The sequence below is a fragment of the Phoxinus phoxinus genome, assembly GCF_949152265.1.
Source record: "Phoxinus phoxinus genome assembly, chromosome: 14".
Classification (NCBI taxonomy): Eukaryota; Metazoa; Chordata; class Actinopteri; order Cypriniformes; family Leuciscidae; genus Phoxinus; species Phoxinus phoxinus.
In genome coordinates, this window is record NC_136889.1 from 11,517,149 (window position 1) to 11,540,997 (window position 23,849).

The 23,849-nt window shown below is 36.6% G+C and overlaps 1 protein-coding gene across 6 annotated transcripts in view; it reads left to right on the forward strand.

Moving 5' to 3' along the window:
* The window catches only part of nrg3a (neuregulin 3a), a 303,942-nt gene that overhangs the window by 227,765 nt on the left and 52,328 nt on the right, over nucleotides 1-23,849 (forward strand). For 5 of the 6 annotated variants that reach the window (XM_079636193.1, XM_079636196.1, XM_079636195.1 and 2 more), the window contains one exon: nucleotides 21,708-21,781. The exons of the other annotated variant lie outside the window; for it this stretch is intronic. In XM_079636193.1, coding sequence (XP_079492319.1) covers nucleotides 21,708-21,781 — 74 coding nt within the window. The remainder of the gene's footprint in view (nucleotides 1-21,707; nucleotides 21,782-23,849) is intronic. 6 annotated transcript variants of the gene reach the window in all.

Here is a 23,849-nt window from a genome sequence, read left to right on the forward strand (position 1 = left end):
CTGATACAGATATAGGCTCTTTTGCTTTGCAGGCCAGAAACTAGTTTTATGTGCAGAACAAATATATGAGGGAGAGAAAAGAACAGAGCAGTGAAGGTGGAGGAGTTCTTCACATGACACTAATATGTGCCTTACGGACACATCTCCTTCACTGGCATTTAGGAATGAAAATAGAAATTTTCTGCAGTCTCTCTTTTTAAATGCTTTGCTGTCTCCCTCCTTCATCACTTCATCACTGGACTGTTTGCTGGGGCAGCCTGCTATAAAGTTGCATCACACTCACCCATTATACATCAATTTTAAAATCTTCCAAGATATATAGCTGAGAATCTTTTTATTGTTTCCCCTTCCCCACCCAATCACTGACAGATTTGCTGACGCCAGAGCATCACATTTTTTCTTGATATGAGCCTCAATACAAAATCAGATTTTGGGAAGTATTCCACTTCTCTCGGGGCTGATAGCCTGCTCAAAGCTTCTTGCTCCCCTGCCACTTTATCACTGTTGGAGATTATATTAGTTGGAAATTAAAATCTGGGGATGAAGTAGCATCAGAAAACAGGAAATTAATCTGGAAGAATTCTGGTTGTTTTCACATCTCTGTTCTGTCTTCAGACTTTTCCGTTAAATTTAAACAACTACAAAAAAAAGCATGAATTGGTATGAGGGTGGTGTTGCTATTGGCGCTGTGTGTAGACTAATCAAATAAATGTATTGAGGCTCTAGCAAAGTTTGTGGTCCTGTTTAAATATTCATGTGCTCTTAAACAATATGACACCCGCTGCTGCTCTTTTTCTTTTCTTTTTGTCTGATTTGAAAATATCCTTTAGTTTGAATAATTCAGCATTATTTGTCTGGTGAATTGATTTAACACCGGTTTTTCCATGAAGCAAAGTCTTGGAAAACATTCCTTGTGTCTGCTGGTGACTTATTGATTGGAGAAAAAGGGAACAACACCACAAAATGTTCACCTCCCTACTTCCTTCTATTATTATGTATTTTATTATTAAACAAATCTGTGTTCAATTACTCTTACTCACCCTTATATTTGCTCAAAATCAAACCTGTATAAGTTATCTTCTGTGGAAACAAAATTATTTGATCTCGTCTATACAATGAAAATCTCTGGGGTCCAAAACACTGAGACCCTCTAACTTTGTGGAGAAAAAGAAACTAAGACATTTTGTTTTCCACAAGAGAAAGAAAAGTGAGGCTCTTTCATGCCGTTTGCGGCATTTTTGACAACCACATCTTTGGAGCGTGTAAATTTTTTTTTGAAATGTTTAATGCATATGGATTTATTAAATCATTAAATGAATCCAGTAGGAAAAACACTGTTTATGGTTGATTTGAAGCCTTTATTTATTTTCTCTTGGGAAAGCACAGCAAGCGCTGAATTATCCATCAATTTTGCCCTTGATTACATTTCATTGTCTGTTCTAGCATAGTTTCTTTCCTCAGCACAATCCTTTTGTTGTATTGTTTGTTAGTGCCCAGCCAGGCAGTGAAAGGCAGATGTTCCTGCTGTTTATATGTCATAACTATATCTCGAAGCATTACTGGAAGGTGTCAGAGATGTGACACAGGGGTAGTCCCCTACCCGTTTCGAAACGAAAGGCAAAATCCTTCTATATAAAGAAAGAAAGGTTGGAAGGTTAAAAACAACACCTGTTTGAGTCCGCTGACAGCACAGGTGTTTAAAGTGACAGGACAGTAATCTGTTTAGAGGATTATAATTTTGTTCTCGGTCTCTGTATTTTACCATCAATAAAGTTTGAAGTAATAGAGGCAAGTGATCCCACGCTAAAAGTATGTATTGCATGGTGTCACTGTTTGGATTTAAATATGCAGATACTTAAGAGTCTATGATTGGATCATCATTGCAATGATTATTATGTTTATTAGGATGCACCTCTTGATGGAAATCACATCACAACACTTATTTCCATCAAGAGGTGCATTTATTTTTGCCCATGATCTTGTATTGACAACGCAAGAGTAAATCCTGCATGTCCTACATGTCCTGTGTCCTACATGGTTGTTTAAAAATTAAAAAGCTGCACACTCCATCAATTATGGTTAGAAGAACTGAAACATATAAATAACATGCTAAGAAACATGATATTCACTACAATATTGATCATAGACTCTTAAGCATTTGCCTATTTAAATCCAAACAGCGACCTTATTATTATTATTTTTTTGGCCGGGCATTGTAACTTTATATAAATAAATATAATAATATAACAGTAATATATATATATAAGGAACTTTTAACCATAGGCTGTGAGCCCACATCAATACTGTGGGGGCGTCCCGTGCACCCTGCTTTAGTTTTTGCCCCACAAAATGAGATTTCATGTTTTCCCTTTGGAAGATTCCTCGTGTGGACTCTCAGTGCACCTCACACATCACTTTGTATTTTCCACAGCATCTCGCATGGTTAATGCAACAGTTACCTGTCTTGCCGTAACTATGGCAACAGCAATGTGGGTAATGACTTTAGCATGCTACAAAGGAGCTAATATTTTAGCCCGAGCATTAGCCTGCTTAAGCTGCTTCTCATTACATTACATTAGAATTCTCACGCTTAATGAGAGCCTGGGTGCTTCTACAACGCTAATCCACTTTCATGCCATCTCTCCCTGGGTGTCAAGTACTGACAGCTTCCCCTATTTACACGTAAATCAAAACATCAATTAATCCTAGTAATTAACAGCCCCCTCTGCAACAATGCTGCCTCTCAGCACACCATCGCAAATCCTCAGCGCGTTAAACCCCCGTGGACGAATGCAAACAAAACCCCTCCCGTGGCCCGAGAGGTCATAGTTATATGATGATTTTTTTTGTCTAAATCCTCAATCACTTGCTTGACCAGAGAATTTGCTTTGTATCCTTATCTCTGCCAATCAGCACAAGGGCTGTGGATTTCCTCTCTGGGACCTCACAACTGTCCTCCATTATACTTGCTTTGACTGATTGTTTGGCCTTTATGTGGCTGTTGCCATGACAACAAAGTAACTACAAATCATAATTCTTTTGAGGGGCTTAACCTGTAAGTGGACACGCTTTTCTGTCATCTTTACTTTCGGCGCACTTTTTTGTTCACCCAAGGTGAGAAGTAATAGACCACTCTATATGTTCTATTTTTTTTTGTCAGGGACAAGGCTCTGATATAAAAACACAACAGTGAAGTTCTCTGACATGAATGAGCTGTATATGCATAATACAGATAAGCAGAGAAGATCCCCGCACTGCCTATTTGCATGTAAATAGATACTTATGATATGTGCAGTGTTTTAAAGCAGCAAAGAGGATATTTCCGGAGACCCGCGGCACAAAAAAAACATATGATTCCATGCATGGATGTCATTTATGATGTATTATGATGTATCACTGTGTGTTCACTAACTCATGCATAATGTTTGGGTACTGTGTTGAATCTCATAACTTATGTATTGACAGTTATGTTATACCCTGTAGCTTTTCGTCAGATTCTTGTTTTAATAATTGTGAGAATAATTTGACTGTTAGGAAGACCATTTCCCCTTGAGAGTAAAAAAAAAATAATTAAAAATTGTCTTTTATTTCTTATATTTGTGATTTATTTCTCCCAATTTACTTTATACCACACAATGTGACTTCATTTTCTCAAAATCACCTTTTATATTTTTACTTTGAGCTGGAAACTGGCTTCCATAGACTGTTAATCTTTTTGCAATTTCAAAAGGTTTTCTGTAAATTGTCACTCTATGTACAGTACATAAGAAGAGCCTTTAGAGTTGGCTACCCCAAAAACAAGTCATAATTTATAGTAATAATAGTTTTAGCGCAAACATGTTATAGACTAAGAAACAATGGTAACAATACAAAAAATGCCTTAAAAAAGAAGAAGAAACAATACAAAAATGCCTCATTTGTTAACATTACAAAAACGAATGATAAAAAAAAAAAACGTTTTTAATAAAATATTTGTTAACGGATTTAACTTTGGATCTTAAGTATATATAATATATTAGATTATATAAAATATATTGTAAATTATTGTAAATAGTTTAATAGTTAAGATTAAAGGGTTAGTTCACCCAAAAATGAAAATTCTGTCATTATTTACTTACATTATTTACAAACCAGTAAGACCTTCGTTCGGAACACAAGTTATTTTTGATGAAATCAGAGAGCTCTCTGACCACTCCATAGACAGCAATTTAATTAAATGTAATTAACCAATGTAAAAAAAAAATTTACTTTAAGTGCTACTGAAACAATATACCTTTTTTTTAATAAAGATATAGATCCCTGTGCATGTGGAATGTGCCATTTAAAGCCAATTGGCTCATAAGGATGTCCTCATTTACATCTACAAATCTCATCCGATTGACTATAGTTGAAGCTGATAAGCACATTCTTGCCTGTGTAGTGATCTGTGGCCTCAGTTCTGCAACCACTGACATCATTAATGGTGTAGGAGCAGCTCCTTTTTGGCTATGGGACAGTAACAAGATGGTGGACACATTTCTTAAGGCAGATTTGTCGATAGAACATCGGCCATATGGTACAGAGGTTGTTTCCTTGGTAACCAGGTGGCTAGAGCAAAGATAAAAAATACCAGTAGAGCCGGTAGTCCAGTGGGCTGTAAGGACCACAGGAGTGTACAGCACACTAATGAAGCCAAGCTTAAATGAAGTGATTTGGTTTACATATTAAGTCAGCCGCTAATGAGAGTAAAATGGAAAATGGACTGTGCACAAAATAAAAAACAAAAGTAAACGTTTCAGCCCATCTCAGACTATCTTCAGTGCAAATATTTTAACAGCATTAGTCAGCAGCATTTATAAATTTCAAGGCACTAATTACACTAAAATACAAATATATAACACACACACACACACACACACACACACACATGTTGGGTTTCCATGTTCTATGGGATATAGTGATGTTTTATACTGTACAAACTGTATATTCCACTCCCTACACTAACTAAACCGAATTTATTCATGTGAAAGCTGAATGCATAATCCATTGTATATATATATATATATATTAGTAATACAGAAAAAAAAATTCCGTTCAATCCTAATTAAATATCAATGAAATAAAACTCCACAAAGAAACATTTTAATTGTTTTCTTCCTACTGTTGTAGTCCAGAGGTTTTAAAAGCTTTTTGCACCCAATTTAAATAATTGGCTTTTATATTGTCACTCTACTGAAGCCAAAACAAATAAAGTATTATCTGAATAAAACATTTACTTTGCTTTCACTATTTATTCAGACTACAGACTAAAGCAGTACAAATGCTCTACAGATATGTACAATCCTACAAATGTTTAACTTTGGAATGGCTGAAGATTAAAAGACTTGGAGGGTCTTAGATCCTTGAGACCCAGCATCAAAACACTTGGCCTGACTTTCAGTGGGGGATTCTGTGGCCTTTCGGAGTGTTTGGCTGGGGCATGTGGGTCCAAAGCCTCCTCCGGTCATCCATTACGTTTGAGAAGGGCTGGAAATCCGGCTATAGGGCAGCAATAGAACTCTGAGCTGCTTAGAGAAAACCGAATCTCCTTCTGCTACTTCAGCTGCAAACTGGGCAGTCTGAGATTCACACTGCTAACAGATACACACAAACACTCACTAGAAACATTGTATACGGAGCGCCAGCTTGCTGCCAATATAATTTGTCAAAACTTTTACTCCACCATTTGATTCAACCATTACACTTTCATTATACTGTATTTTTCATTAAACTCGGTTGGAACATATTTTTACACGGATACCAATAAATGTTGCTTTTAAATCTACAATCGCCATTATAGCAGCAGAATCCGGGCAGCTCCATTAGTCCAGCCACCCACATCAATATTGAGCTCATAGTGTTGTGCTCATAAAGGACATTTATAGGTGTTGTGTTATTCACTGTCTGTTGGATAGCTGGTGCGGGAATGGGAAACGGTCATGTAAAGCACTCGCGTGTTTCTACAGCTTCTTATCGGGCAGAGACTCCTCTGAAAGGAATCAGGCCATTTATTATTTAATTAAACCTGGCTAAGGTCATGCTCATTAGACAGAAGGTTATTTCAAAGAACAAGTAAAGATGAATCTCCTCTGGGATACAGAAAGGCCAAGGAGAAACCATGAGCAAATGAACCTCGGCAGATGAATGTAATAGATTTTTTTCAAGCAGACTTTGGAAGACACGAATGACAGTTTTTAGAATAAAACAAAAGAATCAGACTGGATGTTCTTTATGTTCTGGGCTGAGAGGGCACATGCCTACCAAGGGCAATTTCATCTTGGTATCAGTCAGGGAGAATAAACATCGGTCAGCACTCTTTTATTTGCTCTGTCTGCTCACCTCAGTCTATTTGAAATGAAAAGGATTTTGACCAAACAGTTGCACAATTACCATAGAGCGTGGTTCTTTCAAGCGTGTTTATTTGTTTGAAGGTTGCAGCCTTCATTTTTGCCCTCTGCCTTTCAAAGTTCTCTGTGTAATTCCCAAAGCACAGGTGAAACCAGCCTTTCTTTTGATCCTGATGTAAATCGATGCATGTTCAGCACTTTCTGGAAATGTATTAATATGAAGTCCACTAGTGACATATGGATGATTGGCTTTTTCTTATTGGCCTTTTATGTTGGTCAATCCAATGGCGAAAAAAAATCTCTCATCCCTCTGGTTTTTGCTTTGTCATAATGGAGTTTAGAGTGTAGATTCATGTGGGAAAAAATAAAGGGGTCTGAATACTTTTCGAATGCACTGTGTATAGGCTACATTTTTTGTAGTATTATACTGTATATGTATTGTTATTATTACATTTAAATTTTTTTTTATTATTATTAAATATTTATCATTTATAAATACAGTAAATTATGTATCTTTAGATTAATAATTCTGCTCGTTGTTGTTATCTAAATCACACAGAACGAGTTTTAATGGCAGTGGCAGCCTTATTTTAAGCTGCTTTTTAATACTGGTCTAATTCCACTTGCTGGCACTTCTTCTCACCAACAACCTTTACTGTAATATTTCCCGAGCCACTGAAAATGAATACATTTATTGGCAATAAGTCCCATGGCATGCAGTGTAAATTACCTTTGATACATTTGCAAAAGCTCCTAAAAGGCTTAGAGATGAACATATAAACATGTCGAGCTCTTGGAATTGAATTGAATTGAAAGCAACTGATGGGTAAACAAAGCAAGAATTTTATTTTTATTTTATGCACTTAAAGTTATCTCTCTCTCTCTGAACTAGCATCTGTATTTATGTGCATTTTGCTGAATTACTGCTCTGGAGTACCTGTAAAGACATAGTGCTGCTCCTGCCCATCATGTCTGTAAATGAAGATCAGAAATGTGTTTTTGTGTGTGTGTGTGTGTGTGTGTGTGTGTGTGTGTGTGTGTGTGTGTGTGTGTGTGTGTGTGTGTGTGTGTGTGTGTGTGTGTGTGTGTGTGTGTGTGTGTGTGTGTGTGTGGTTGTGTGTGTGTGCGTGCGTGCGTGTCATGTAAACCCCATCAAATGTCACCACACAGAGAGTTATACCGGTCATATCTCTTTCTCTTTCACTCTCTCTCTCTCTCTCCACACCTCTACTTGTCCTCTCAATTTCTTTTAATCATATCAAATCCAGAGCTGGTAAACAGACTGGGTGCTCAAATCTCTAGAGAGACTCTTCGTCCCAGATACTAGAGCTGCTTTCACTTCTTCATACACAGACACTATAAAAGTGTGTAGAGACAGTGTGTACCAAAGTGCAGTCCTCGTTGTATACTGCTTAGGAAGTGTTAAATCAGCAAAAAAAATAAAAGTGTATCTCCTGTTTTTATCAGCCATTGTGCATGTCCTCATTCCAGATGTCATCACATGAGCTGCGGTAAATATAAGTGTGGGGCAGAATGTATTTTATTGCATTACCAGTACCAGATGTTCACCAGCTGTTTTAGAGCTGCGATAATAAGCATGGTATCAGCAGAAGGGGAGACTCCTGCCCACTCAAATGGAGTGGATCACCAGCAGCAGACCGCCCACTTCAGGACCAGAGCAGATTCTGAACAGAGCTATTCCAGATAGCAAACCCCCACACAGTTGGATCCATCTCGCTGGCGTCCAGTCTAACCTTGTTCATGTCTCTGGAGCCATATTCTCAATTTACAGCGATTTCTCATGGCTTCCAAGCAAGCGTCTTATGCCATGCTGACCTCTATATGATCTGTTGCAGATAGATAGGAAGGCTGATTTACTTCATACTTAAACACCGAAACCATTTGTGCTTAGAACAAAGTCTTAGTGATGACTTTGATATACTCCAAAAAGAAAAAAGGCATTAAAGTCAGAATATGAAATTATAGGGTCTCGGGATGCTCTTTGTGAATTTAAAATTGATCAAAAATGCTAAAAGAAAATTCTAAAAAGAGGCATTCAAGATCTAAAATGTCCTTACAAACAGTTTTGAACTAAAAGTTCGAACAAACATCATTTGTAAAAATAAAATAAAAAATGAACCATTTGAATGCCTTTTAATTTTATGAATCCGTTCTAAATAAAAGTTTTAATTTCTTTCAATTTATTTTTTACTGACTGGTCAAATTTTGAATGGTATTTCAGATAATACATCAAATTTGTTTCTTATCACATTGATTCATTGTTTGTTTGTTTTTTCTTCTCTTTTTAAATCTAATCAAAGTTATCACTGTGTTTACAGTGGTAACTGGCAACTATTATCTTGGGTTGCTGCTATTTTTCTATAAATTATTTTGTCTTGTGGAACTTAATGTAAGTTTATTGTGATATTAAATCATATTTTTGAGTTGAATAATACATTTAGATGTTACCACATGAAGCATATTTTTTCAAGATTTAATGCATTTAGACATTTTTACTAGAAAAAGGAGGTCACCATACCAAGCGCTTCATGGTATTCCTCTGATCGTTCATGATGTCACCCCAAACCCTGCTGTAGGTAGTCTGTCTCCCTGTCCCACGTGGCAGCTGCTGCTGAATCAGGCTTTCTGTGTGAATGCATTCGGACAGATTGCACTCGATGTTTCAGAAGGCCATTTGTTTCTGATGCTCTTCCTCCATCAGATATATAGACATTTTCCCATCACCGGGAGTCTCCTTCATGCCAAGCTTCTCTCTGTTTTTCCGTCAGAGTGGCTTGAGTCTTCGTCTCATCAATACACAAGCTGGCACATGAGTTGTGTAAGTTCCTGGATCTAGTTAGGTAATGAGAAATACTCTCTTTTCTCTTTCCCGCTCTCTCACTCTCGCTATAGGCATCTGTCAGTGTTGGAATGAAAAGGGACTCATCAGTGGAGTTCTCCCCTCAGAGGCCTGTACTAACATGGCCAGATGGAGCCTGGGCTTACTTGGCACCCGCCAAACCAGCACCCAGGCAATATGCAGGAACTCAAGCATTTTATCCCCCCACTCTCCCGCTTTCTTTGTCTGACACACACACATACTTTTTATTCTCCCACGTATTTCTTTCCCATCCCTCCTTAATCTTAACAGTTGCACAGTTCGGGGATCTATGTGAACTCACGGGACCCCTGCAAAAAAAAAAATCACCGTTGCAACCTAAGCTAGTCACAATATATATATATATATATACAGTGTAGTATCACTGTGTATATATATATATATATATATATATATATATGTGTGTGTGTGTGATGGTGTAACACAATGAATTCAGACTGATTCTATTGAATTAAATATGTTTTACTTGAATAAAACCAATGATGATATATGATGCATTCAATTATTACCATTCAATTACAATGTTTTAAAGTAATTAATCAGTTTATTCACCCCAAATGCATTAAATTGATTAAAAGTGATTGGAAAAGACATCTATGATGTATATTTCAAATAAATGCTTAAATGTTACAGTATATTCATCATAGAATCCTGGAATAAATATATTTAGAAATATATTAATATATTATTATTGAATAAATAATATACAGGTATAAATTGCATTTTAAAATATATTAAAATAGAAAATAAGTATTTTAAATTGTGATAATATTTCACAATATGACTGTTTACACTGATTTTTTTTTTTTATCAAATAAATGCAGCCTTAGCAACTTCTTTCAAAAACATTAACAATTTTTTCCAAATCGTTGCCAAACTTTTCAATGGTATACAGTGCATGATGGAACAATAATCCTTGATTATAAGTTGGACTATTGCATTTGGCTTGGTTGCAGAAATGTTCTGTGTATACAAGCCAAGGCTCATGAAGCAAAGCTTTCCGAACTATTTCTAGTCAGCCCTCACATTTTACTTCACAAACCGGTCACACTTTGATATAATTGAAATGTAAAAGCTACTTCTTCACAAAATGTTTGTAATTTAAAATAAGGATTAATGGCCATGATGGTTTTGGAAAATACCTTGATGCCTCTTGAAAGGGCCCTCGAGCAGTGTGTGATGTTTTTATGAAACAGTCCACATAACAGACTGCTTTAATTTTCCACTCTTCTCTTCTCCCAGGACGTCTCTTCTTCCTCCCCCCCCCCCCCCCTCTCTCTCTCTCTCTCTCTCTCTCTCTCTCTCTCTCTCTCCTCAGTTGAAACCCTAAAAAACATGAATTTGCAGTTCTTATTTTAGCAAGGTGCCTCAGATGTTTTGTGAGTGGAGTGTGTGTGTGTATATGTTTGTGTGTTTGAGCACCTGTAATTAATATCAAACCACAGAGCCAGTCCCGAGGCAGGCTAGAGCAGCTGTGTAAGTGTCTTCTTCTGATGTTCTAATTATTTCACCCTTTTCTCTGCTTTGCACTGTCACCTTAATGAGTTTCCTCACTCTACCTAGAATCACATTGGGAGTTGAGAAAAAGACTTTTGAAAAACTTTTTCCCCCACTGGTTAAAAGCAGGAGCCTGGAAAAAAGCTACGGAGAAAAAAAAATATATATATATATATATTTGATAAATAATCAAGAAAAAATGTAAACGAACTTGGCTTTTTTTTGTTATTACTTGTATTATTATTATTATTATTATTTTTTTTTTTTTAAACATGACTCGTACATCTCAAAGCAGGCTTTCTGTTACAGTATACTCTTGTTTTTAAAGTTGATTGAAGAGGCATAGCAGCTGTGTTGGATTAAATATTTTCACTAAAAAAAAAAAAAAATGTTTTGTGGTTCTGGCCAATTCGCCATTTTCACAGCATTCACTGAGCCATGAATAATTATGCATTGTTTGTCAATTCTTTGCCTGTTTTATTTGCACAGTTGTTGTTGATTTTTGTGGTCACACTTAATAGCTTGTTGACTTGTCATTTCAGGACGAGTTTTCCCCTGTATTTGAATGATTAGTGAGTTAGTTATCTTTAATAGTCACATTGAGTCATGGTATTTTTTGTGACTTAGCTTATGAGTATACATTTGATGATGTTGTTAAGACAAGAAACACTAGGCTTTCATGACATGCATTTCTTATTATAAACATAAAGTGCATAAGGTTTATTGCATAAGATGTCCATAGAATGTGATGCAACTTAAGATATCTACTTAAAGCATAACTTAAAATGAATCAATTTATTAAATATCAGGAAATTGTAAAACTAATAAGGTCAGTGCTATAAAACTCACTTAATTTACAATTAAGTAGATGCAAACTGTTGCCTTCTTTTATTATTTGTATTTTTTAGTTATGCACCACATAAAATTAAATAGGCCTGTTTCTTTTTTTAGAAACTTGAGCAGATAAAAAATAATGTTTTTTTTATGAATAATTATAAGTAGCTTAGAATTCTGACTGATTTGTTTGTAATAAAGTATTGTTTTGATGACTTTTTTTGATGGTTATTTAGCTTTACTCAACTTTTGATTTATTACAGTATGTCACATTCCAAATGTATTATGACAATCAGTTACTCCTGTATTAAACATGTTTTAAAACTTTTCTATTATAATACACAATTATAGACCATCATGTAATTATGAACACTTAATTCACAAGGCTGTTCTGTTGCATACAAGCTATTTTAAGCTAATTTCTCCCTGCTGCTTGACTTAATGTTCTGCTGAGGCTTCATTTCACAGCTATTGATATGAGACATTGAGTCATAATTATTCTCGTATAGGATTTGTGTATGCATGTACAATTACAGTACAATAAAAAGAGATAAAAGGAGGGAAAATGTTCAACTAGTATATTTGCACACATAATTGAAAAGGATGCTGAGCATGGCAAATTAATTAGTATTTTTTTCTTCCTGGCCCAATATAGAAGTGGTCGCCCGTTTGAAGTGACTATGTTGGGCTCAGCTGTCCATTATGGAATATATATATATAGAGAGAGAGAGAGAGAGAGAGAGAGAGAGAGAGAGAGAGAGAGAGAGAGAGAGAGAGAGAGAGACTTTAAGCATTTTAATATTGACATTACAAAGCAGCAAGTTACTAAATGTGTATATCAACAGTGTAAATAAAACAGGCAAAGAGTCAAATAATGCAAGCAAATTAATTATTTATAACCCAATGCATGCTGGGAAGAGGCTAAATGCTTCAATTTGTCAAATCAGTAGGCCTATTTTAAAAAATAACTTTAACATTAATATTTAAGATAAAATGGCATTTTTTTTTTTTTTTTTTTACAGTATATGATGTATTTAATTCTGTTTTTGCACATGCTTAATACAGCTTGTTTAATGTTTGTGCAAATGTCCTTTGATGTTGATGTGTTTTAATTTTTTGGATCATTAGGTCATTCCAACAGGATCTCACGGCAATTCGTATACGAATTCATATGACCTCACTCGTACAAATTCGTACAATTAATCAAACATATTTTACGAGTTTCCCAATTCGTATGAATTCTTACGAATGACATACCCCTGACCCCACCCCTTCACCACATCACTGGGGTTTAGACAGATTGTGCAAATTCGTACGATTTCTTACGAATTAGCCACCTTTTACTCACTCGTACGAATTAGTCCTGAGATGGCATTGGTCATTCTGATCTGACTTGAATCAAATCGATCAAACAATTACTCTACACGTCAACACATGATTGACTTGAAACTAAGACTACTACCAACGAGCATGACTTCTTTGAGCATCACCTGAGATTAGAATCAACAAAATCCAGATTGATACCATGCACTTGACAAAATGTTTGATAGAAGTGGTATTTTGCATGGCACTACTAAAAATCGAATCTGATAAAAAATGCCAGTGGATAGCATTATAAAAAAAAGTGAGATAAGAGGTCTGGTTATAAATGTGTTTGAATGCTCTGGAGGAGGCTAGGTGATAAGCAGGGAATTTAAATGCTTTGCTTATCAAGCTTTTATTGGCGCTTCATTTTGGAGGAGACTATCAACAGTCAAATCACACTTGGTGGCTTGAGCTCTTGCTTGTATTCAGAACTCATGCTGTGGTCAGGTTATGTGACATGTTGGAGTGGCCTCAACAGTCTAGTTTTTCTCCCTGCATGCTGTATGCATTGAAAGAGAATTTATACAGCATCTATACTCACTCTGGCTACTTTATTAGTTACAGCTTGTTAGTACCAGGTTGAATTAATGAATGAATGATTATATAAACATGCAACATGAACCCAAAATCATTTTCATATAATGGACAGAGCATCTTTGACCTTTTCCCCCTCAGTTTGAATATCTCCTTGCATCCAGCCACTAGACCGTCATGTCTAAATTGGGATCTCTTTTCCTTTTGGTTACTATTGATCTTGCCTTTGGCATTGGGTGAGTCATGACTGCCACTGGTGCCCCCTCAGGGAAAATAGGTGCATGGAACCCCTGGGTCCAGCTGAATGTAGATGTGCTAGCTCAGCATACTAAAGTTGCCCTGTTGGAACAAATTCCTTAAGTTAAGAAACCGTAATAACTGTAAACGACTGGATATCTGAGCTGGTGTGAGTGAGTGGAGGCGGGGCTAATGTGCATATTCATAGAACTGCGCATACTAAATTAAGCAAGGATGTAGTAACATTAATTTCGAGAATATTTTTTCAAGTAAAAAAAAAATTTAAATGTCATTTTGGTGATCAAAGATGCGTTTTAAAGGATACAATTATTGACTACAGGGGGACGTTAAGGGTTTTGTTACAACTGACTGCTGACCTTTAAAGTCAATTAATTGTCACTCCGCATTTTACTCAAAGTAATAGAATCCTACAGTCTGCCTCTTTAACTCTATCTCATAACTGTGGGGACAGCATTGTAAAGCATTGCAGGGCTGTGTGTGGTACTCACCATGTGCACTTCCATGCTTTATGTTTGTAGGGAACTTGCTTTGAGCTTATCCCCTATGGTTACCAAATAAAGAGAAAGAGGAAACATGTCACAACCTCATGTCAGTATGTCATGGCATTTTGCTATTTGTGTTTACGCTGTAATAGAGAGAAAGTAGCTGTGGCTGGGTAGATTTGAGCAAAGCTGCTAAAAAGGCAAGATGAGTGATTTCATTTCTACCGTATGTTCTCTGTTGGATTCCACTGTTGGATCTTTGATTTATGTTGTGCAATAGTCATCTCGTTTTTTTTCCCGCCTTTCCTCACATCTGCCGGCAGCCGCTGAAATTGCATGTTAAAACTTAAAAGAACACCTGTCACAGGCTTGAAGCTGATGGCAACATAAACACGAGTGCATGCACAGCTTGAGTCAAGCTGCTAGAAGAGGCCCTTACACTTCTTCAGGAAGGAAAGAGAGGAATTAGCTTCCCATCCATCTCCTCTCGTTTTTCGAAATGAGGTGGTTCACCTGAAGGTGAACATAAGAACTCGAGACAAGTCAAGCTATCTTTTATTTTCAGGTTTGCTGACACCAGAATGTAAATTATTTAAGGAGGCCATGCAGGCTGATAAAAAAAAGAAGCAGCGAGGTCTCAAAGTCGACACACAATCGTGTAGGCCTATGCAAATTATTTGCAGTGCACAAGGCTGGAATACACTACGTGACTTTTAAAGTCTGTACAGATTTTAAAACACTAGGCATCATACACTTGCCTACTATGAAAATGACTGCTTAGAAAAGCTGGGTATCATATGCTAAACGAGATTCCAGCGACAAGCAATTTGTCTGTCCACACCAGACGCGGCGCGACTACGAGATGCGACAAAATCAATCAAAAATCACAGCCAATCAGAGCAGCATGTGGGCGGGCACACGCGGCAAGTGCACGGCACCAGAGATTAATCTTGATGGCACTCGCAAGAAAATGGATATGTACATAATCAAATCCACATACATTACACCATTTAAACATAAAAAATGCATACAGTTACTAAAACCATCTTCGTCATAGAATACACGTTTGTTCATAGTTTGAACGTTCTTGTTTCCATTTGTTTAATTTCATAACAGACATAACATAGACTTTAAGGCAAGACAGCATTACTATTCAATGATAGTTGCTAGTAAAGGTCTTGGGACTGTGCATGTTATTCATTTTGATGCATTCAATAAACGACTTATGATTACAGAGACATATTATTGAATAATAAAGACTTATTTCCACACAGTTCCTTGCACTTGCACAAGTTTTGACCTCCAAACTCTCTTACCATTGTGCATGATTTTTAAACTAATACATTGACATTAACAATTGCCTCACATCACCAGCTCCATATGTGTGAATTTCTAACTGGCTCAGTAGCTCACCTACAGTAGTTCAGCATGGAAACACGAGTCATGATAAAAGAGCTCAAAGAGCAGCAAATGTGTATTTATCTCACTTTTTTGTTTTTGTTTACGCTATTGGTTAGTTTAAGGTATAGGGTTTTAGTATTGGTGGTATTATTTTCGAACGCGATAAACATTCACCAGACATTTCATTCACCAACTACCATAATATGTACAACAACCAACATAATAAACTGTGGACAGACTCTCATTCATCTGTTTTAGATAAAAACAGATCTCGCTTTTGGCGACACTCACTGAACAATTTACTTTGAAGGTGTTTCGAAAAGTGTAAGAAGCAACTTAATATTATTTTGCAGAAATGTCACCACAGACACATATTTCCAGTTATCCTGGGTTGGAGTAAAGGGGGCCCATTTCCACAAATCACGTTATGTATCAGTTCTTGAACACATACAGTATAATGGGTCTGAATTACTTTCCAGTTTTTTCCCTGTTATCCTCTAACTTTAATCAACGGAGGATAGTGCATATGCCAGCGTCGGAAACTAGGTTTCAGACAGCCAACATGAAATCAGACCCTCTCTTAGTGATAATAAATGCTATTCGATCATCTCAGAGACAAGGTTATTGCTGAACCAATGCGGTCAAGACGAAAAATAAAGAAAAAGGCTGAATAATATGGAGAGGGATAATCATTTTACACAGAAATTGAAGAGCAAATATTGTATTAACATAAGTCAATTGCTTAATAAAAGCCCATTTACACATATGTAAGTCAATATTCTAATACTTATAATCTGATAGCACAAAGTCAAATATATTTTAAAAAGGTATATTAATATAAACCTTTTCTGGGTTTCATGCTACCAATATTAAATAACTAGTGCACAGTCTAGGCACACACAAAAACTGACCTATTCATTTTTCTCTCATTCATGTTAACCACACAGAGAAAGGTCAGTGACAGAGAAGCCTGAGATGTTCTTAGAGTCACACTCTTGTCTACATTATACTGCCAGGTTGACCAGGGGTGCTAAACTACAGAGAAAATGGCTCTCTGAGAGCACTTCAGAGTACCTGCACCCTCTCACAGTTCTCTTCACTCAATTCAGCAGATCACAGCAGGTGATGCTAGCCTCTGTGCTAACGATAATGGATACTTCACTACTGCACTGGCAGGCTCATTGGATGATGCAGTGGGGATCTGTGATAATGATAGTTTAAACAGAATAAGTTGTTGGGATGTCCATAGGTCTTTGCTTGAGTGAAATTTTGGGGCCTGGGGAATGGTTTGGCACTTTAAATATATTTTCACTGCAAATCGATTGCATCTTTTTGTGTGCGTGTTGAAATTGGCCACAGGTATGATCATGTACAAAATGGTCAAAGGTTACAAGAGAGAAATCCATAGTTTCTGCTTTGTTTGAGTGCCAGGAAATTGGCTCTCTCAAATGTCAAATCTTCAATGTAAATCAATGCCCTCCCAGTGCTTTTAAAAGTTTGGTACATAAGCCACTTCGTACTTTGAACAAACACTACCTCACTTTCTGCCTCTTGTGTTTAGATGTCTGTTCTATAATTCAAACTCTCCAAATATTGCCAATTAAGACATATACACAAAGCTTAGTCTAATTTGCTGCTATAGCCTATGAGTTGCTATTTTGCCAGAGTGCTTCAGGTAATCACAACCATGCTGTTATTCAAGAAAAACAGCGTGATTGCCAGTGTGATATTGCTTTTATACAACAGTAATATTGAGAAAATTTCCTTTTAGAAGCATTATTTCCAGATATTTTGGAAAAATGTGTTTTAAAGCTAAGTTTAATATAACTTCAACAAAGCAACGGCAGCATCCAATTTCACACTTCCCCGAGCAAACACACAGTAGTGTTGACATTTTCCCAAATGAATCAGTGTTTTGAACGTATCGGTCAAGGGCATGATTCACTGACTCACTCATAAAGACTGTTCCTTGTTTTGTTCCTGACTGAATCAGCATTTTTGTACAAATCGGTTGAATAATTTAATGACTAGCTCAGTTTAATTCCTGAATGAATTAGCGAGTTTAAACGAGTCAGTTGAGTAACTGATTCAAATGACTCGCTTATAAAGAATCACTTGTTGATGGCATAACAATGTAACCTGCAAAAAGACTTATATACAGAAATGCTTTATATATTGTGTTATGGTCAGGTCATTTTGATGTTTGCTGTTGCTCATAGAACTTCAGTGTGGATGATTTGTGGAGTAATCTTATGCAGCAAATAAAATGTCAAATAAATAAAAGGTTATTGCCTCTCTTTGGATCAAATATAAACAGAACAGCTGTGAACATAACATGATCAAACACAGCAGCTTGATCTAAATCTCAAAACGCCTATGTGAGTAGCATGCTCCAGATACTCCAGATCTCATTCCTTTTAATTAAAGGTTCTCATGATAAACTATCAGGTTGCTTTAATTAGTATTTATGTGTGTTGCTTCTGTACTGTTGTCTGTTACGTTTCCCATTATGAAATTAGAAACTCCATAAATGGGTTCACATAGTTCTCTAGTTGTGATAAACATGCTGAAGCCTAATCATTAGCGGTGCATAGTTAAATGTGAATGTTCTTCTCACATTCTGGAAGAATCTGACAGCTGGAGGCTTGGTATTTATATTTATCTGTGCCTGTAAAGCTGCCTCTTAGTTAGAATGATCTACACCTCCTTCCAGCATCCCGTCCCCCTCCCCCATTTGTTCCTGCTAATTAATGACTGTGGTGCTAATTAAAAGCCGTGCAACACTCAATACATTCTGAGTCCTTGAGAAATATTAACATTTTCGTTTGCAGGTCTCAGAGACTAATGAATATTCAATTGCAACATTTCCAAGGAAAATTATAGGGTTGGGAGGAGCATGAAAGTGACAGAGAGACATATAGGCCTATATTATGTCGTAAAAAAGGATTTCACACTGGGAGTCCTGTAACATGACAAGGCCTCATGGAGTAAAGCAAAAAGAACAGAACAATAGAAATAAAAGGTTTGACCATAGCCTAGTCAATTCAAAGACAGTGGCATGCTTTGTCGAGAGGTATTTCAATTTTTCATGTTGTAATACAAACGAAACACTCTGCCATGGAAGACAATGTGCACAAGAGAAAAGAAAAGCTTTGCATGAAAGAAAGGCCTCCGCTTCAACTGTGTGCTGAGCAACAGGAAGCTTCCTACTGCGTTAAACATGTGTCATCTTTACACATAAATCAAGCCTGTGAACAAAATGTCTGTGCTGGGCGAGATAAAAGGGGAGAAGCAGCCCAAATGTGGTCTCTTGGGCACAGTTCCACACCTCCACCTCTTTCCATCCACTCCCCACATTTTAATTGCTACTGTTTGCCAATTGCCACAGCTCATACTGTGCCCATAATGACTGTTCCTCACAATGCTGCCATAGCACTTGATCTCTCTTTTAATGATCCTCCTCCTGTAAATTTGTACTGTACTAGTGTCTTATCTCACAGATCTTTATCAGCTCTGCTTGCCTGTGGACACATTAATTGGGGAGCGATTAATTGACCACAGATACTTCAGGCATGACCTGTAAAGCGCACAGTCACTCATTTGCACGGCTGATTTGATTACTGACTATATAGCTCCTTGTGAGCAATTAGTGTAAAATCTTTACCAGGGACGTTTATGACAGTTACATTCAATTAATCGTATGTAGATTTCCACTATAGAGTGAGGGATGATGATTTGGAAAAGTCAAAATTCTATGACTGTTTTTATTAATAGGAAACATGAGCAGAACACATTTTTTTCTCTGTAAATCATTTGGAAAAACATGCCTATGTTAATCGACACATTGACAATTTATGTAAGATTGGTTTTATAGACAATTCACATCGAAAATTGTTCTGCTTGTGTTTTATGAATGAGGCCGTGCTTATTTTTTGCTGGTACGCTTAAGATTTACAGTTTTGACTGGGAAAAGACAATTATTCAAATGTATTCAGAATTATTCAGTTTCATCAGTTTTCTGTTTTTCTTCTGGTAATAAGGAAACAATCGGAACGATACAGAATGAAAGTCTGTTCCATGATAACAGAAACACATTATTTGTAACAGTGCTTAATTTGTACATGACAAAAAGAAAGACAGTTACGCTGAAAATAATTCACTTGGGAGAATTCACGGCTTGGGAAATGTTGTGAAATATTCAAGTTAGATTGGGCGATCAGATTGAAGAGAAGAGATTGGCAATGTTCTGTCGAAGGGCATTTTCATACCTTCCTCGTTTGGAGGAATTTTTTTCCCGGTTCCTGGCATGTTTTTTTTCCCTTAGTTTTGATTGTTTCCTCATGAAGTGAACACAGCAATAATGCTCGGATTCTCACCAAAGAAATCGGCCTAAGATTACCTTATTGAAAACGAACTCTGGAGCAGTTCATGTAGTAAAAAAATACAGTTTGAACCAACGGACCGACAAACCAAGCAGTATCATAATTCATATTGGGAAATATGTTACGTAAAAAGCATCAGTGTCATATTCTCTGGGTGACTACATTACGTATTATCCTAGTTGAAAATCAAAGAGCTCTTCTCTGAAACATGAGGTGCATTGCAAGAATGCTGTCCTGATGAAGCCTTTATTCCTGCTATAAATATTACAATTTAAGTCCCTGTTTTGGAATAATACAAACGATCTACAGGTGTGAAAACACCTAAGATGTTCTTGTTTATTGAGCTATTATTATTATCTGTGCTGAATCTTTTTTACAAGCCACACAGAATACAAAGAGAAAGCTGCTGAGCCACCCAAATGCCTTGTCTTTATTTATGTTTTCTTTTAATATGTATTTTTTCAGTTGGGAACATACTGTATAAGCAATATTCAGCATTAAATTGAGTACTTGATCCTCTGTAAAAGGATGAAATCTGCTGTATAGCCAACAAAGGCTTATGTTATCTGCCGAGGCTCGTGCGCGTGGCATATGCATATGCTCTGTTTGTGCCATTTAGAGCCAGGGACATTTTTCTTTGTCACATTGCTCTCCTGGCTCAACCAGCTGAAAGCAGGATTAGCCTCCAGTGTCTTTGAAAAGTCAAGAAGTGAGGGAAAAATGAGGATAAAGTGATGACAGGATGGAGAGAGAGCGAGAAACACATGGGCAGTTACATGAGCTAGAGAGCTGGAGAGAGAGCAAACAGCTTGGCTGGGAGGGACATGGCATGCATATTTCATATATAAAAGACAAGCATTTCATTTCCATATTTAGTGAACACTGAGAAGACTTATTTGAGCAGTCAGGGCTTTGTTGAAGTAGAAAATCAGCAAACTCACTGTGCCCATGTATTTCCAAATCAATCTACAGCCATCTGCAACTGATGCGTGAAGCCACGTCTGGATCTCCCATCTGATTTCCCCAAAACCCTTGGAACATTTTTCACTTTGATTGGCTTATCTATGTCTAGGAGTTTTATTGTTATGAGATGCACAGGGACTGTCCTGGCCCTTGAACAGTTTAATTAGCGTGGTGGGGTGGCTTATGGAATTTTAAAAAAATATTTCAAGTTCAATTCAATTTAAGCGCAAACAATAATGTTATTATACAATATTGTTACAATAAAGTTGTGCAACCAGTGTTATTTTAAAATAATTCAAATCTGATCATAAAATGTATTCATATTTGTAATTTTATTTATTATTTTTTTATTGTATTGTATTATTTCTATTTAGCTTTTTATTTTTATTTCAGTTCAGTTTTAGTCATTTTAGTATTTCAGCTTCCTTTAACTTATTTAGTATTGCCTAGACAATATTTCACATTTTCATTAACATTTATGTTTTATTTTATTTTAGCTTTAATTCAAATAACAAATAAAAAATGTATTTAGTTGTAGTTAACAATAACAACATTGCTAACAATGGAATTGAATGAGGACCATAAAATACTCACTTGTTTCAATAGTGAAGCCAAAATGTTGCTGCTTTTATCCCCTCAAGGAAACTGTCCCTAAAATACATCGCTTTAGATAAGAATTCTGTTAAATCACTTTTTACTAACTGTGGCTTTCTTTTTTCCAAATCAGATGTAAAGAGGGTTTCCAGGGCATTCGCTGTGACCAGTTCCTGCCCAAGACTGATTCCATCCTGTCTGACCCAAGTGAGTGTTCTTCCATTTTGCTTTAATGAATCAGATTCATGTAAACACATACAAATTTTTTAACTTGGCAATGTCTACATTTAACAGGAAATCCACATGGATATGTATTATACAACCCTTTTAAATTGTTTTGAAATGAATGTACAGGGTCACTGATGTGAATAGAGAGAAACGGCTGTATAACTTTCAGCTTCTAACCCAAATGAATGCTTAACCTCGGTGGACCATAATGCATTTATGCATTCATTTGCCAATAACAACAAGGCTTTGCAGTTTGCTGTCTTACAGACACTGTTGTCATAGAAACCTTGTCATTACCAAAGTGTCATAACATTTTCATATTTTCCTGACAGGAACAGATATCTAGATTTTCCCACCCACTCAGCTAATGGCCGTATATTCACACGCTTCTACCAAACCTGAATGTTTCTTTTCTGAATGATGTATTCCATTTTCTCAAATAAGGCAATGACATTGTGTGCTTGCATGCATACAGTACTGTACATTATGCAGAAGATACTATTACAAAGTAATATGTATTACAAAGATACTAATACCAGTAATTTTTTACTTTGTGGGTAAAAAAAAAAGTTTTGGTCCCCATGAGGTTAACAGATAATAAATGAAAATTAAATTAATTCAGAGTGTGGATGTACAGTGTGCGTGTTTTTGTAACAAATTTATGTGCTGTGCATTCTGAGCTGGTGGGATCGCCTTCATTTTTCACGAATTACCACATGCACTGCAAATTCTTGTGCAGCGCATTTTATTATCTTTCAAAACAAAATGGCACTTATAGATCTGTATGAGAAGGTCAACAAACAGAACCCCTCATAATCATGCTCCATTTGTGACTCATCAAGTGGGCTTACTCACTGCACACGACATGCAATCACTACCTGTTTTCATGTTCACGCACACACACACACACACACACACACACACACACACACACACAAACACAGGGTTTTCATGTTCACGCAGACACACACACAAACACAGGGTTTTCATGTTCACGCACGCACACACACACACACACACACACAAACAAACAGGGTTTTCATGTTAATACACGCACACACACACACACACACACAAACACAGGGTTTTCATGTTCATGTTTTATGGGGGGCTTTCCATTGACGTAATGATTTTTGTACTATTGTATCCCCGTAACCCTAAACCCACTGTACCCATCACAGAAAACTATTCCCACATATCACATGATTATTAGATAGATATGTAAGGACCACCCACTGGCCCAACGACGGAATCCAACGGGGTGGGCGAAGGGATAATGCGTGTATATCTTTCCAGCGCTCCAGTGAAGTTCACTTAATTTATTAGAATTTAGTTTGAATATTACTTTAGCTCTACGCTTAATCTGACTCCAGTTTCAAGTGATAATCAAATTTAGATTGTGTTTCTTATTAGAAAATAGTCATAAATATTGATTATGAATTAATTTAGATCTTTGGTTATTCAGAGTTTCTTATCTTTCATTTATTTATTCATTATGGACCCAATGCCGCACAGAGATCACGTCGGCCACGTCGTGTTTCTCACGGACACAAAACTTGTCAGTTCTGAAGTTAGTCAGAGGATGTAGGGTTAGCTAATACCTCTCAAGTCGGTTGCCTACTGCTCACTCATACAAAAGAGTGTAGTTGATTTTAGCCATTTCCATACAACTTGCTAAATCAGTAATAGACAGAAATCAAAAGGTCTTCAAGATGACGTGCCTACTGCTCCATTCATACATGCGCCTTTAGTTTGACCTATCCTGCAAGATTTGCGGTAGCACCAGCCTCCTATAATCTACTAAAATAATGATTTCAGAAAACTTCAGAATAAATCAAGATGTAACATTTATTTGTCAGGTATAAATGTATCATGCCAATTACACAAGTAATTAAAAGCCAATTCAGAAATAATAGATGCATGACATAAATTTCTCAAAGATGACTCTAAAAGTACGCAATGCATTCCTGACAGAGACACACAGTGGTGTGTGAGTGTTTTCCAACGGGAGAACACTGACACAGCACTGTATGGGGGTTTTCCTGGT